The sequence below is a fragment of the Solanum lycopersicum genome, chromosome 12 (genome assembly GCF_036512215.1).
Source record: "Solanum lycopersicum chromosome 12, SLM_r2.1".
NCBI lineage: Eukaryota > Viridiplantae > Streptophyta > Magnoliopsida > Solanales > Solanaceae > Solanum > Solanum lycopersicum.
The window spans coordinates 32,496,945-32,510,988 of record NC_090811.1 but is presented as its reverse complement, the minus strand read 5'-3'; the positions used below and the strand labels follow the sequence as shown (position 1 = coordinate 32,510,988).

General features: G+C 36.0%; 1 protein-coding gene across 1 annotated transcript; it reads left to right on the top strand.

The window, feature by feature from the left end:
• Positions 1–5,788: 5,788 nt before the first annotated feature.
• Positions 5,789–13,306, top strand: LOC138340701 (uncharacterized). Its single transcript, XM_069292635.1, has 2 exons — positions 5,789–7,345; positions 12,872–13,306. Exons 1-2 carry the CDS (start codon positions 6,421–6,423, stop codon positions 12,910–12,912), a joined length of 966 nt encoding a protein of 321 aa, XP_069148736.1. The 5' UTR covers positions 5,789–6,420; the 3' UTR covers positions 12,913–13,306.
• Positions 13,307–14,044: the final 738 nt, after the last annotated feature.

Here is a 14,044-nt window from a genome sequence, read left to right as displayed (position 1 = left end):
GGTTTGAGTCTGGATATGTGAAACCTTTGGGGGTTGATTTACTGAAGGATGCTCAACATAAAGTGGGGAGTATTCAAGGTAATATTTTAGCAGCCCCCAGAGTTGAAAGAAAAAGTATGTGGGTCATAAGGTAAGACATGGAAATTCAAAGTGGTGAGGAAGTTCTTATTAAAGTATCACCCATGAAAGGGCTGGTGAGATTTGGCAAGAAGGGCAAGCTTATTCCTCAATACATTGGTTCATTTGAGAGTTTTGACTTTGTAGGACCGGTAGTATACAGATTGGATCTACCTCCTAACATATCGAGATTTCATCCGGTATTTCATGTTTCATGTTGAAGAGATATCATGGTGATGGGGATTACCTTGTAAAATGGGACTCAGTGTTGCTAAACACACACCTTCAATATAAGGAGGAACCGATTTCAATTCTTTGTCATGATATCCGGGAGCTTAGTACCAAAGAGATTAAGTCCGTGAAAATTCAAAGGAAGCATCTTCTAGTTTAGGAAGCCACTTTGGAAACTGCGAAGGACATGCGAGACAAGTATCCCAATAGTTCATCAATTTAGGTACTACTATACCCTTACTTTAACCCATTTTTCCTAGTTTGTAAATCAGGGATAATGATGGATAAATTGGTATCCATTGTAATGACATGTACACGTCGTTACAAAAAAACCAACGGGGAAATATTTTGGACCAGAAAACTTTTCTGTAGTAACTTGAGAATTCCTAGCCTCGGTGCATATAGGAAATCTGATAACAAATGACGGATCTATTAATAAATTTCATCAGATGTGTAGATAGGTAAGACGTTAAGAAACCCATATGATTTTACGAAATTATATTGGAGCGAGCAGAACTCTCAAAAATGATCTTAGCTGAGAGGGTAGTTTTTTAGTGTCATGAGATGAAGGTGTGTTGTAAAATGGTGGTTTGAAACTCATAAATTATCTCATTATTTTCGTGCAAGCCACCAAGGCAGGGCTGTTGTGGCAGATGGGGGTCGCCATAGCAGGCCAGTCACGAATAAAGACAGAAATAAACCCCAAAAATGTCATTATTTTGCAATTTTTATTTTTGCGATCAAGGCGAACCCTTCAAGAGTTCTTGACAGTTTTCCATGACTTTTAGTAATAAGGGTAAGATTTTCACTCCTAGTCTATTTTTTGATCCATAGAACGTAGAATCTTTGTTGTATATTGTTAAGGGAGGGTTCTAAACTGTCTTGGATGATGGAAAAAGCACTATTTGCACCTTAAAATAATAGATTGGGTCTTAAGTTATTGGGTTTATCATAATCTGGGTAAATTAGACCTTAGTTATTGATCCCTATATTGAATTGTTTGTTTGTAGAGCTAGAGAAAGCAGTAAGAATCTGAAAAGGAAAGAATCAAGTTTCTTAGGAGGGTTAAAGCTTTGTTGAAGGTAGGTGATGGTTGTGAGTATATTGGTAATACATCATCATAATGCACATATGTATGCCAATGTTGCTCTATTCATTACACTAATTATTAATGGGCATGAGTGAATGATTGTATGTCATGAACCCATACTTGATTGTATGATAATGAGAATGTAAATTGTGTGTGTGATTATGGCTTGTTGAATGGATCGGTCATCATATTCCAACATGCTAACTTGGATCAAGTGCTACTTTTCGGTGCATAAATTGGATTGGGTGTCACGTCTAGCACACTAACTTGGATTGGGTACCACGTTCTGATACACTAACAGTTCGGGTATAGCTACTATGAGAGCACTATTGACTTATCACATATGTGTATTATATAGAATGTGAAATTGTACATTGATCCTGAAATGATGATTGATATAGTATATGTTCGGTATAAGCCTTTTTAATTTGTTATGGTTACTTGCATATGTTTCACTTATGGGGATGGACGTGTGATCCCACCAATACACTATGGTTTTGCACTGATACTGCACTTGCTCTTTTTTTTTACTAAAAGGAATCTTCAGGCAACTACTAACAAACCTCGTTTAGATGATCACTGATTAATCGAATTCAAGGGTGACTCAATTCTTTCTTGCTGCCATGTGTTTTTGTTATGTTTAATCCATTCTTTTCGAACTTAGACTAGTACTTTAGATATTCTTATGTTTAGTTTGGGGTTGCGTTGTTTTCTTAGACTTGTCGTTAGTAGATGTTTCGGCACATTGACTTTCAAGATCTAGGCTTTATTTCCGATATTGTTTTGATTAGACTCTCGAAGTTTATGGGAGCTCCCTATTTTTCCTTTAGACATTTAAACCTGCTTCGGTATCTTTAAATGCTTTAGTTTTTGTTTATTTGGTTAGTTGGGTTCTAACAACGATTCTCCCACCAGGGGATTTGTGTGGGTGTCAATCACTACGGTCTAGGTCGTGACACTCCTTGTAGTGCTTCCAAATACAGGTTTGAACTATTAACACGTCGTCCACCGAAGAATTGACCATGATAATTAAAACTTAATCTAGAGACATTTCCATCTCCATTTAGATCTACATCATATTGATTTCAATTTTCCTATGGAATTTTGTTCCACCATCACTAATCATAGAACATCGATGATGAACATAAGTGAAATATGAATCCAACACAAGGACATTTAAAAATTTAGAAACGCATCTGAAATGCATCAATGACATAACAAAAAGCCATAAAAATATTTCGATAATTATTTCTTGAGGGAGTGTAGGAGTTCTTCTCATATGTATTGTCTTCGCATCCTATGTAAAAGGAGGTTGAAGTTTGAGTTAGTCAAATTAAAGACTTTGCAAGCTTTTACAAGTAGGGTGAAATTTTCCCTACTAAATGGCTTATTTGACTTTATCGTGTACTTGTCTTATAATTCTTGCATCGGATTAGATTAATATTAAGTTGATCCGATTCAAAATAATTGTTTTCCTTTATGACTTTGACTTAATAGGAATATTAATAAAGTAAATAAGATTTTTAAATCATGTAAATAATCATAAATTAGAGATAGGTATAATTTACTAAAGTACAATTTTAATTAATATATCATATGAAAAAGTTAAAATTAAAGATCACTTGTCAAAAAAGAAAAATACAATCTTTATCAAATAGCCTAAAAAGGATTATAAAATAAACCAAGTAAAATTAAAAAATAATTGACTCAATCAATTCAAAAGTATAGAAGTTAATTTATCTATAAGAGCTAATAAAAAAAGTTTTTTCTATTTGTGTAGACTTATGAATCTTGCCTCTCTACAAATTTTTGTCAGCTCAGATATATCAAACATTATAGACATGTAATGTCATGATTGAGTTAATTTCCTAAGTACTTTATTAAAAAATCAAATTTGATTTTTTTTAAAACTATGAAATCACTCAATTACTTTTTTTTTCAAAATATACTAACCAAAAAAAATAGTATTCTCTTTTAATTGACAAGTCATGTAGCGTTAAACACCACATTCAATGCAAATTTAAAACGAGAAATATAAAATATTACCGTTTGAGAAAAATTCTATTATGATTTTTTTTAAAACTATTTTAGAACATATACATTTTGACATGCATAAAACCTAATATATATATATATATATATATATATATATATAATAAAAATATTATTTGATGCGACTCAAAAAAAAACACTGTTATTAACTTTGTACAACTAAATCACAAGAAAATCATTTTAAGAAAAAGGGTCACGATACAAACTTTAATTTGTGACAAGCAATGTAATTTCTTTTTAGCATAAGTAGAGGCTTTTTACATCAAAATTAAAACCAAACTTTGATTTAAATATATCTTTCCACTACAGAAATCATTTAGATCATAGAAATATTCATAACAAATCTAACAATGCTAATTTGGACTTCAGTTCAATCAAACTATAGTTAAATATATTATCATATATATCATTATTGATCAATTTGATAATTCTAAAATTTCAGCTCTAAAATTAAATGCAAAGAATAATTTATGTTAGTAATCCAACATGTAGCTAAATAACTGTTTGTATTGAGAAATCTTTATTACTGACACTAGTAAAAAATCAAGGACGCTTTTAATTTCTTTTCATGATTTATTATCTATGTTTAAAGTAAAAATTTAACTTATTGCGGGGCCACTTGAAATCTTATCTACCATCAAAACTTTATATAATCTAGTGAACATTAATTTAAAGGGATGTATAGAGTATTTGAGTCGAGAATTTTTTTCAGCAAGGAAGTCATATTTTTTTTTCTTGTACTGAAATTGAAAATTATAACAGACTGTTAGTGCCTGAGTAATTTTTTTCCATTTGGAGACTCTTAAGTCCTGTCATTCATATTTCAAACATTACATTGCAATCCAAGTGTAATTACCCGCTAGGCCATTTTGAAAACTAGGATTATTTTGACTCCTTTTAAAAATTTAAAGGGGGTATTTCTAAAGTATTCGGTAACTAAGAGTATCTAGTTGATGAAAATTTTAATAAATAATGAATATAATTAATATTTGTGGGCCTAGTTTATAATTCAATTTAGTATTTCTTTGGCCCATGAAATTAAGCTAAGTAAAGAGAGGTTAATAATCTGTTAGTCATAACTCAAAAAAAAAAATACAATAGGGCAAAGAGCAGCGGTTGGCGAAAGGTTTACGGTGGTTCCTGGTAAGCACCTGATTTTCTTCAAATTGTATATGAAATTTTATAATGCTCATGTAATAATTTTGTTAATTACCGAAAGTAAATCCTATTTTTATGTAAACGGTGTTGGGAAGGATCAATCATATTAGGAGGAGAAATTTGGATGGGTTAATTTAGGGTGTGATATCGGTTATGAAAAGTTTGGCAGATTATGAGGCTTCTCTTAGTGTGAATGTATACTGTTAGGTGACTAATTTGATTAGATTAAAAAAAAACAAAGGGGGAACGTATGAAAAGGTGGAACAAATCTAAAGGGGTGATAAAATTATTCGAACTAGAATAGGAAAGAAAATTCTTTATTTATTTTAATCACAAAGGGGTAATCATTGAACAATGATTTAATATAATCATTGGCGTACATCTATGTTTGCATGGATGAGATCTGCAAATTCTATGGCCATATTTTGTTGTCGCCTATTAAGTTACAGTTAGCTATGTATTGCCTTAGATTTTTTTTAATTATTATTTATTTAATTTTCATATAGTAATACTCCTCAAAGTTTATGGGTATAGCTAGCCAATTTTTGGTGATATCGTGTTACATGAGTATTCTTAAATTCATAATATTTAGAGGAGTTGAGGCTTAACACTAGGCTTGAAATTTAGCAATATGGAATCTTTGATATATTATTTGTAACAAGAGTAGGAGCTGATTGGATATATGAGTGAGTTTTGGAGTTTAGGTTAGACATATAATAAGTTGAGTACCTATGAGCTTGCTTACTTACAAATATTGCATGATTGGTAGCTTGGGAACGTTCTGAAACTTTGCGAAAGGGAAAGGAATAATCTTGAAGTATTGTGGCACGAGATTCGGCATTTAAGGTATGTTAAGACTTTCAGACTTGTTGAAGGACGTTTTCCTAATTAAAGATTAAAAAATGAAAATAGACAAGGGGCAAGGGGGAAAGATGGTGGTCTTGTATCAATGGTGTGACGGGCATTGGTACGAGTACCGGTGTTATAAAAAGGAAAAGTACTATTATAGAATGTTGATTGAAATTTGAGAATGCCAAAGCATATAGGCATTAGCTGATATATTATTGACTTGAATTCCTTGTGTGATTATGTTTTTTTTTATTTCACCCGTATATTTTAGATAATTGAGGTGGTTATGTATTATATTCATATTGATTGATTGAGATGCATCATCATTCCCTCTATTGAAACAATATTGTGCACATGCATAGAGATGAGACTGAGTATAAGTTGGGCACGTGGAGATCGTCCGTGCTGGGGATCGTGAGATGTTAAGATTTTAATTTGGGCACGTGGAGATCGTCCGTGCGAAAATCGTTTGATATTATGATAGTGCATTGAGATCGTCCGCACAGACACGTGGAGATCGTCCGTGTCGGTATATGGACCTCGCGAGTCCCCCATGGGTCATGAACTCTCGATGTATTTCCGAGGAGTATCATGTATATACGGTTGAGTGAGTACTGGGTATTCTGAGACATATCATTACATGGCATCATATTGCATTGCATTTCATCCCATCATTCATTCTTGATGACTATATGTTTCGTTTGGACAGTGTGGAGTTTCCAGATATGACATCACATTTGGTGAACAGGCCTTCTATGACTATTGATGAGCAAAAGATGTTTGGGAGGTTCAGACTAATGAATCCTCCTACTTATACTGGTGACTTAGCTGCGGATGCATATGAGTTTATAGTTAGTTGTCATGAGAGGTTGCATAATCTTGGATTAGTGGAGTCTCATTGAGTTGACTACACAGCGTTTCAGATGACTGGATCTTCTAAGCAGTGGTGGAGGGATTATATTAGTAGTAGGTCAGCTGGATCTCATCCACTATCCTGGACTGAGTTTACTCAGGTATTTCTATCCAAATTTGTTCCACGCAGTGAGAGGGAGCGCAAGAGGGCCGAGTTTGAGGGTTTGCAGCAAAATGGTATGTCAGTTGCAGAGTATGAGGGTAAATTTCATGCCTTGGCTAGGCATGCTTCGATGATACTTCCCACAGAAGCTGAGAGAGTGTGGAGGTTTGTTAAGGGGCTGATTATTCCAATTCGTCTAGGAGTTTCTCAAGTTGCTGCTTCTGGTGTTCCATTCCAGAAAGTGGTAGATGCTGCTAAGGAGTTGGAGATGATTCGACGTGAGGGATTGGAGCAGCGAGAGGGCAAGAGGACTCGTTATTCAGGTGATTATGGTGGTGCTCCGCCTAGGAGCCGGGGTTACTTGGGCAGAGGTTATCACCCTCAGTCCAGCAGACCCATTCATGCTGCTATACCAGCGTCTGAGGCTGGTTACGCTGGGCATAACTCTTCGAGCTCGGTACATACTTCGCAGGGTTCATCTTCTAGACCTGTAGTTCGTGGAAGACATTCTGGTCATTCAGGTTCCTCTCATCAGCCTGCGTCTCGTAGGGGTTGCTTCGAGTGTGGTGATATGGGACACTTTGTGAGAGACTGCCCTAGGACGAGACGTGGTGGCTTACATCAGGGTTCTCAGGCTTCGACTTCCAGGGCTGCACAACCTCCAGCTAGGGGTGGTGCACAGAATGGTAGAGGTGGTTTTCATTCAGGTAGAGGTGGTTCTCCTTCTTGTCGAGGTGGTGGTCGTGGAGGTTCACAATCTGATGGAGGTCGTTCTCACTGTTATGCTTTTCCAGGTAGGCCAGAGGCTGAAGCCTCAGATGCTGTTATCACAGGTATTATTCTGGTTTGTCATCGACCAGCTACTGTATTATTTGATCCAGGCTCTATTTATTCTTATGTGTCCACATATTTTGCTCCTAGTCTGGATATATTGTGTGAGTCTCTTGATTTGCCGATACGTGTTTCTACTCCTGTCGGGGATTCTGTAGTTATAGATCGGGTGTATCGTTTATGTACTGTTACTTTGATGGGGTATGACACTCATGCAGATTTAAAGGTCTTAGATATGATAGATTTTGATGTGATTCTTTGTATGGATTGGTTATCTTCTTAGCACGCAATTTTAAATTGTCATACCAAGACCATCACTTTAGCGATGTCTGGAATTCCTATAGTAGAATGGAGAGGTACTCTTAGTCATCCTTCTAAGGGTGTGATATCATTCCTTAAGGCTCGTCAGTTGGTACAGAGAGGATGTTTGGCGTACTTGGCCCACATTCGAGATACCAGTATTGAGACTCCTATGCTTGAGTCTATTCCAGTAGTGAGTGAATTTTCAGAAGTATTTCCGACCGATTTGCCAGGTCTTCCACCAGATCAAGATATTGATTTTTGTATTGATGTGGAGCCAGGCACTCGGCCTATTTCCATTCCTCCTTATCGTATGGCACCAGCTAAATTGAAAGAGTTGAAGGAGCAGCTGCAGGATTTGTTGAGCAAAGGTTTTATTAGACCAAGTGTATCTCCTTGGGGTGCTCCAGTGTTATTTGTGAAGAAGAAAGATGGATCTATGCGTATGTGTATTGACTATCGACAGTTGAACAAGATAACCATCAGAAAAAAGTATCTGATACCTCGTATTGATGATTTATTTGATCAGTTGCAGGGTGCTTCAGTTTTCTCCAAAATTGACTTGAGATCTGGCTATCATCAGCTGAAGGTTAGGGCGGAGGATATCCCTAAGACGGCTTTTTGAACACGTTATGGTCATTACGAGTTTTTGGTGATGTCTTTCGGACTGACTAATGCCCCAGCAGCTTTTATGGACTTGATGAATGGAGTGTTCAGACCGTATTTAGATTCCTTTGTTATTGTCTTCATAGATGATATATTGATATACTCACGCACTACGGAGGAACATGAGCATCATTTCAGGATTGTTCTTGGGATTCTAAAGGAGAAGAAGCTTTATGCAAAGTTTTCAAAGTGTGAGTTTTGGCTTAGTTCGGTAGCATTCTTGGGACATGTAGTGTCCAAGGAGGGTATCATGGTGGATCCTAAGAAGATTGAGGCGGTTAGAGATTGGGTCAGACCTACTTCAGTTACTGAGATTCGGAGTTTCTTGGGCCTTGCAGGTTATTATCGACGGTTTGTTGAGGGTTTCTCATCCATTGCATCTCCATTAACTAGATTGACACAGAAGGAGGTGACTTTTCAGTGGTCTGACGAATGTGAGGTTAGTTTCCAAAAGCTCAAGACTTTATTGACTACTGCTCCAATTTTGACCCTACCCATGGAGGGAGAGGGTTTTGTCGTATATTGTGATGCTTCTCGGGTTGGTCTTGGTTGTGTGTTGATGCAGAAGGGAAAGGTGATAGCTTATGCTTCGAGGCAGTTAAAGGTTCATGAGAAGAACTACCCTATTCATGATTTAGAGTTGGCGACTGTGGTGTTTGCATTAAAGATTTGGAGGCATTATCTTTATGGGGTGCATTGTGAGGTGTTCACGGATCATCGTAGTCTCCAGTATATATTCAATCAGAGGGTTCTAAATTTGAGGCAGAGGAGATGGTTGGAGTTGCTCAAAGACTACGATATGACTATTCTTTATCACCCAGGCAAAGCAAATGTTGTAGCAGATGCCTTGAGTCGGAAGGCGGTGAGTATGGGTAGCCTAGCCATGTTACAAGTTGGCGAGCGTCCCTTAGCTAGGGATGTCCAATCCCTGGCCAATAGCTTTGTGAGACTTGATATTTTAGAATCTGGTAAGGTGTTGGCTTATATGGAGGCTAGGTCATCCTTGTTGGAGCAGATTCGAGCTCAACAGTTTGATGATGGTGATTTATGTAAGATTAGGGACAAGGTTTTAAAAGGAGAAGCCAAGGCTGCAATTCTTGATAGTGAGGGAGTTTTGAGGATTAAGGGTCGTATATGTGTTCCTCGTACAGGTGATTTGACTAGATTGATCATGGAGGAGGCTCATAGTTCGAGGTACTCTATTCATCCGGGGGCTACTAAGATGTATCGTGACTTGAAGCAACATTATTGGTGGTGTCGTATGAAGAGGGACATAGTAGATTTTGTATCCAGTGTCTGAATTGTCAGCAAGTGAAGTATGAACAACAAAAGCCTGGAGGTGCGACACAGAGGATGCCTATACCTGAGTGGAAGTGGAAGCGTATTGCTATGGACTTTGTGGTAGGATTGCCATGTACTTTGGGTAAGTTTGATGTTATATGGGTCATTGTGGATCAACTGACTAAGTCTGCACACTTTGTACCAGTTCAGACGACCTATAATTCAGAGAAGTTAGCCAAAATCTATATTCGAGAGATAGTTTGTTTGCATGGGGTTCCTATTTCTATTATTTCAGATCGTGGCACTCAATTTACATCTCATTTCTGGCGGTCAATGCAGAAAGAGTTGGGCACTCGGGTGGATCTTAGTACAGCCTTTCACCCTCAGACTGATGGTCAGTCTGAGAGGACTATTCAGGTTCTTGAGGACATGTTGCGGGCGTGTGTGATTGACTTTGGTGGTCACAGGGATCAGTTCTTGCCATTAGCGGAGTTTGCTTACAATAATAGTTATCATTCGAGCATTGAGATGGCACCATTTGAGGCTCTGTATGGCAGGACATGTCGATCTCCAATTGGCTGGTTTGATGCATTTGAGGTTAGACCATGGGGTACAGATTTGTTGAGGGAGTCCTTGGATAAGGTCAAGTTGATCCAAGATAGACTTCTCATGGCTCAGAGTAGGCAAAAGAGTTACGCAGATAGGAAGGTTCGTGATTTGGAGTTTATGATTGGAGAAGGGGTTCTACTTAAGGTTTCACCCATGAAGGGTGTGATGAGATTTGGAAAGAAGGTCAAGTTGAGTCCAAGGTACATTGGTCCTTTCGAGGTTGTGGAGCATATTGGTGAGGTGGCATATCAGTTGGCTTTGCCACCTGGGTTGTCAGGTGTCTATCCTGTATTTCATATTTCAATGCTTAAGAAGTATCATCAGGGAGGTGATCACGTGATTCAATGGGATTCAGTGTTACTTGATCAAAATTTGACTTTTGAGGAAGAGCCGATCACCATTTTGGATAGGCAAGTTCAGAAGCTAAGGTCCAAGGAGATTGCTTCAGTAAAGGTTCAGTGGAAGCATCATCCAGTGGAGGAGGCTACATGGGAGACAGAGTCAGACATGAGGAGTAAATATCCTCATCTTTTTGAGCGTTCAGGTTAGCTCTTTTCTTTATCCGTTCGAGGACGAACGTTTGTTTAAGTGGTAGGTGATGTAACGACCCGCTAGGCCATTTTGAAAACTAGGATTATTTTGACTCCTTTTAAAAATTTAAAGGGGGTATTTCTAAAGTATTCGGTAATTAAGAGTATCTAGTTGATGAAAATTTTAATAAATAATGAATATAGTTAATATTTGTGGGCCTAGTTTATAATTCAATTTAGTATTTCTTTGGCCCATGAAATTAAGCTAAGTAAAGAGGGGTTAATAATCTGTTAGTCATAACTCAAAAAAAAAATAATACAATAGGGCAAAGAGCAGCGGTTGGCGAAAGGTTTACGGTGGTTCCTGGTAAGCACCTGATTTTCTTCAAATTGTATATGAAATTTTATAATTCTCATGTAATAATTTTGTTAATTACCGAAAGTAAATCCTATTTTTATGTAAACGGTGTTGGGAAGGATCAATCATATTAGGGGGAGAAATTTGGATGGGTTAAGTTAGGGTGTGATATCGGTGATGAAAAGTTTGACAGATTATGAGGTTTCTCTTAGTGTGAATGTATACAGTTAGGTGACTAATTTGATTAGATTAAAAAAAAACAAAGGGGGAACGTATGAAAAGGTGGAACAAATCTAAAGGGGTGATAAAATTATTCGAACTAGAATAGGAAGGAAAATTCTTTGTTTATTTTAATCACAAAGGGGTAATCATTGAACAATGATTTAATATAATCATTGGCGTACATCTATGTTTGCATGGATGAGATCTGCAAATTCCATGGCTATATTTTGTTGTCGCTTATTAAGTTACAGTTAGCTATGTATTGCCTTAGATTTTTTTTTAATTATTATTTATTTAATTTTAATATAGTAATACTCCTCAAAGTTATGGGTATAGCTAGACAATTTTTGGTGATATCGTTTTACATGAGTATCCTTAAATTCATAATATTTAGAGGAGTTGAGGCTTAACACTAGGCTTGAAATTTAGCAATATGGAATCTTTGATATATAATTTGTAACAAGAGTAGGAGCTGATTGGATATATGAGTGAGTTTTGGAGTTTAGGTTAGACATATAATAAGTTGAGTACCTATGAGCTTGCTTACTTACAAATATTGCATGATTGGTAGATCGGGAACGTTCTGAAACTTTGCGAAAGGGAAAGGAATAATCTTGAAGTATTGTGGCACGAGATTCGGCATTTAAGGTATGTTAAGACTTTTAGACTTGTTGAAGGACGTTTTCCTAATTAAAGATTAAAAAATGAAAATAGACAAGGGGTAAGGGGGAAAGATGGTGGTCTCGTATCAATGGTGTGACGGGCATTGGTACGAGTACCGGTGTTATAAAAAGGAAAAGTACTATTATAGAATGTGGATTGAAATTTGAGAATGCCAAAGCATATGGGCATTAGCTGATATATTATTGACTTGAATTCCTTGTGTGATTGTGTTTTATTTTATTTCACCCGTATAGTTGAGATAATTGAGGTGGTTATGTATTATATTCATATTGATTGATTGAGATGCATCATCATTCTCTCTATTGAAACAATATTGTGCACATGCATAGAGATGAGACTGAGTATAAGTTGGGCACGTGGAGATCGTCCGTGCTGGGAATTGTGAGATGTTAAGATTGTAATTTGGGCACGTGGAGACCGTCCGTGCGAAAATTGTTTGATATTATGATAGTGCGTTGAGATCGTCCGCACAGATACGTGGAGATCGTCCGTGTTGGTATATGGACCTCGCGAGTCCTCCATGGGTCATGAACTCTCGATGTATTTCCGAGGAGTATCATGTATATACGGTTGAGTGAGTACTGGGTATTCTGAGACATATCATTACATGGCATCATATTGCATTGCATTTCATCCCACCATTCATTCTTGATGACTATATGTTTCGTTTGGTGTTTGGAAAATATTAAATGTTGATTTCCTTTATTGATGAAACTTAAATAGTAAGTGTAATATATATATATATATACTTGTACAATCTAAGAATTTATTTTCTTATATAACTCCCGTCACTACTTCTTCGTTGTCGGTCAATGAGACATACTGGGTACACGTGGTTTCGTACTCATACTACGCTTGTTGCACTCTTTGTGGTGCAGATTCGATTCCGAGTAGGAGCACATCTCGTGGAGCAAATTGAGTCCGGCTTAAAGTTCTTGGAGTTGTGGTGAGCTGTTTGGTTGTTCCGTGGCCCACACCTCCCTCTATCTTTTATTTATTCTGTTATTAGTATTAAAACAGGATATCCCTTATGTTAGATTTGTCATTTAGTTTCAGACTTGCATCGAAATTTAGAAGCTCTTGTACTTAAGACACCAATTCTTGGGGTGATATATTTTATCTTCCGCATTTCGTACTTATAAGGAACTCAATGTTGGAGATTCTTGCTAAGCGTTGGTCATTTTACCCATTTGTTGGTTTAGTTGGGTTAATATGTTGGGTTGGCTTACCTATTGGTTGGGAACATAGGTGCCATCACGACTTGCAAAATTTTGGGTCGTGACACCAAGAGATTTTTTCTTAATCGAGTTGTAAACAACAGACTCATAAATTATAGTCATATGTGTAATTTTATCTTAATTTCACCTAACTTTCATCTCGAATTCACCCCGTAATTCTTTATAGTGAAGAAAAAGAGAAATATTTAATTTATATGATCAAAGGCTAACTAATTATGGCCACTTGGTTTTTTCTTTTGTGTTTTGAGGATTAAATTATATTAATTATAATCAATATTTTGCAACACCTATTTTTATTTAAACTAAATTGATTTTCTAAATATAAAATATGAGAATATTTCGAGCGAGTAATTATCATTTTGAAGAAAACCAATTACTTCCCTATCTCTAAGAGTAAATGACTAATGTTTTTTATTCATAGAGTCTTTGAGTTTATTCCTTGAATGGTTATTTATTTTTATGAATTTTTCTATCAATTCTTTTATATTTTTTTAGAATTTCAAAGTCACTCAACAGTTATTATTATAACAATAATAACAAATAATAATAATAATAATAATATTTTAAAAATATATCAAATATTATAAAATATTTATTCTCTCCTAGTTGATATTCCATGTCACATTAAATATTTATTTCATTCAGATTTGAAATTCTTAATTATTAGGAAGAAAAAAAAAGATATAACATTACGATTCTAAACAAATTTTTTCATGAACTTTTTATACTTGATACTTTTACAAAAAAAAAAACATTTGTTTTGACATAAATAAATCCTAATAATATAATATTTTCATATAGAAAGCAATAATA

What these genes read in the sequence shown, in the direction of transcription:
- LOC138340701 (XM_069292635.1), top strand. Translation starts at nt 6,421, where the DNA reads ATGACTGGATCTTCTAAGCAGTGGTGGAGGGATTATATTAGTAGTAGG. An exon ending in CTCAGATGCTGTTATCACAG is followed by an intron (nt 7,346 to 12,871) that starts GTATTATTCTGG and finishes TTTGTGGTGCAG; the next exon opens with ATTCGATTCCGAGTAGGAGC.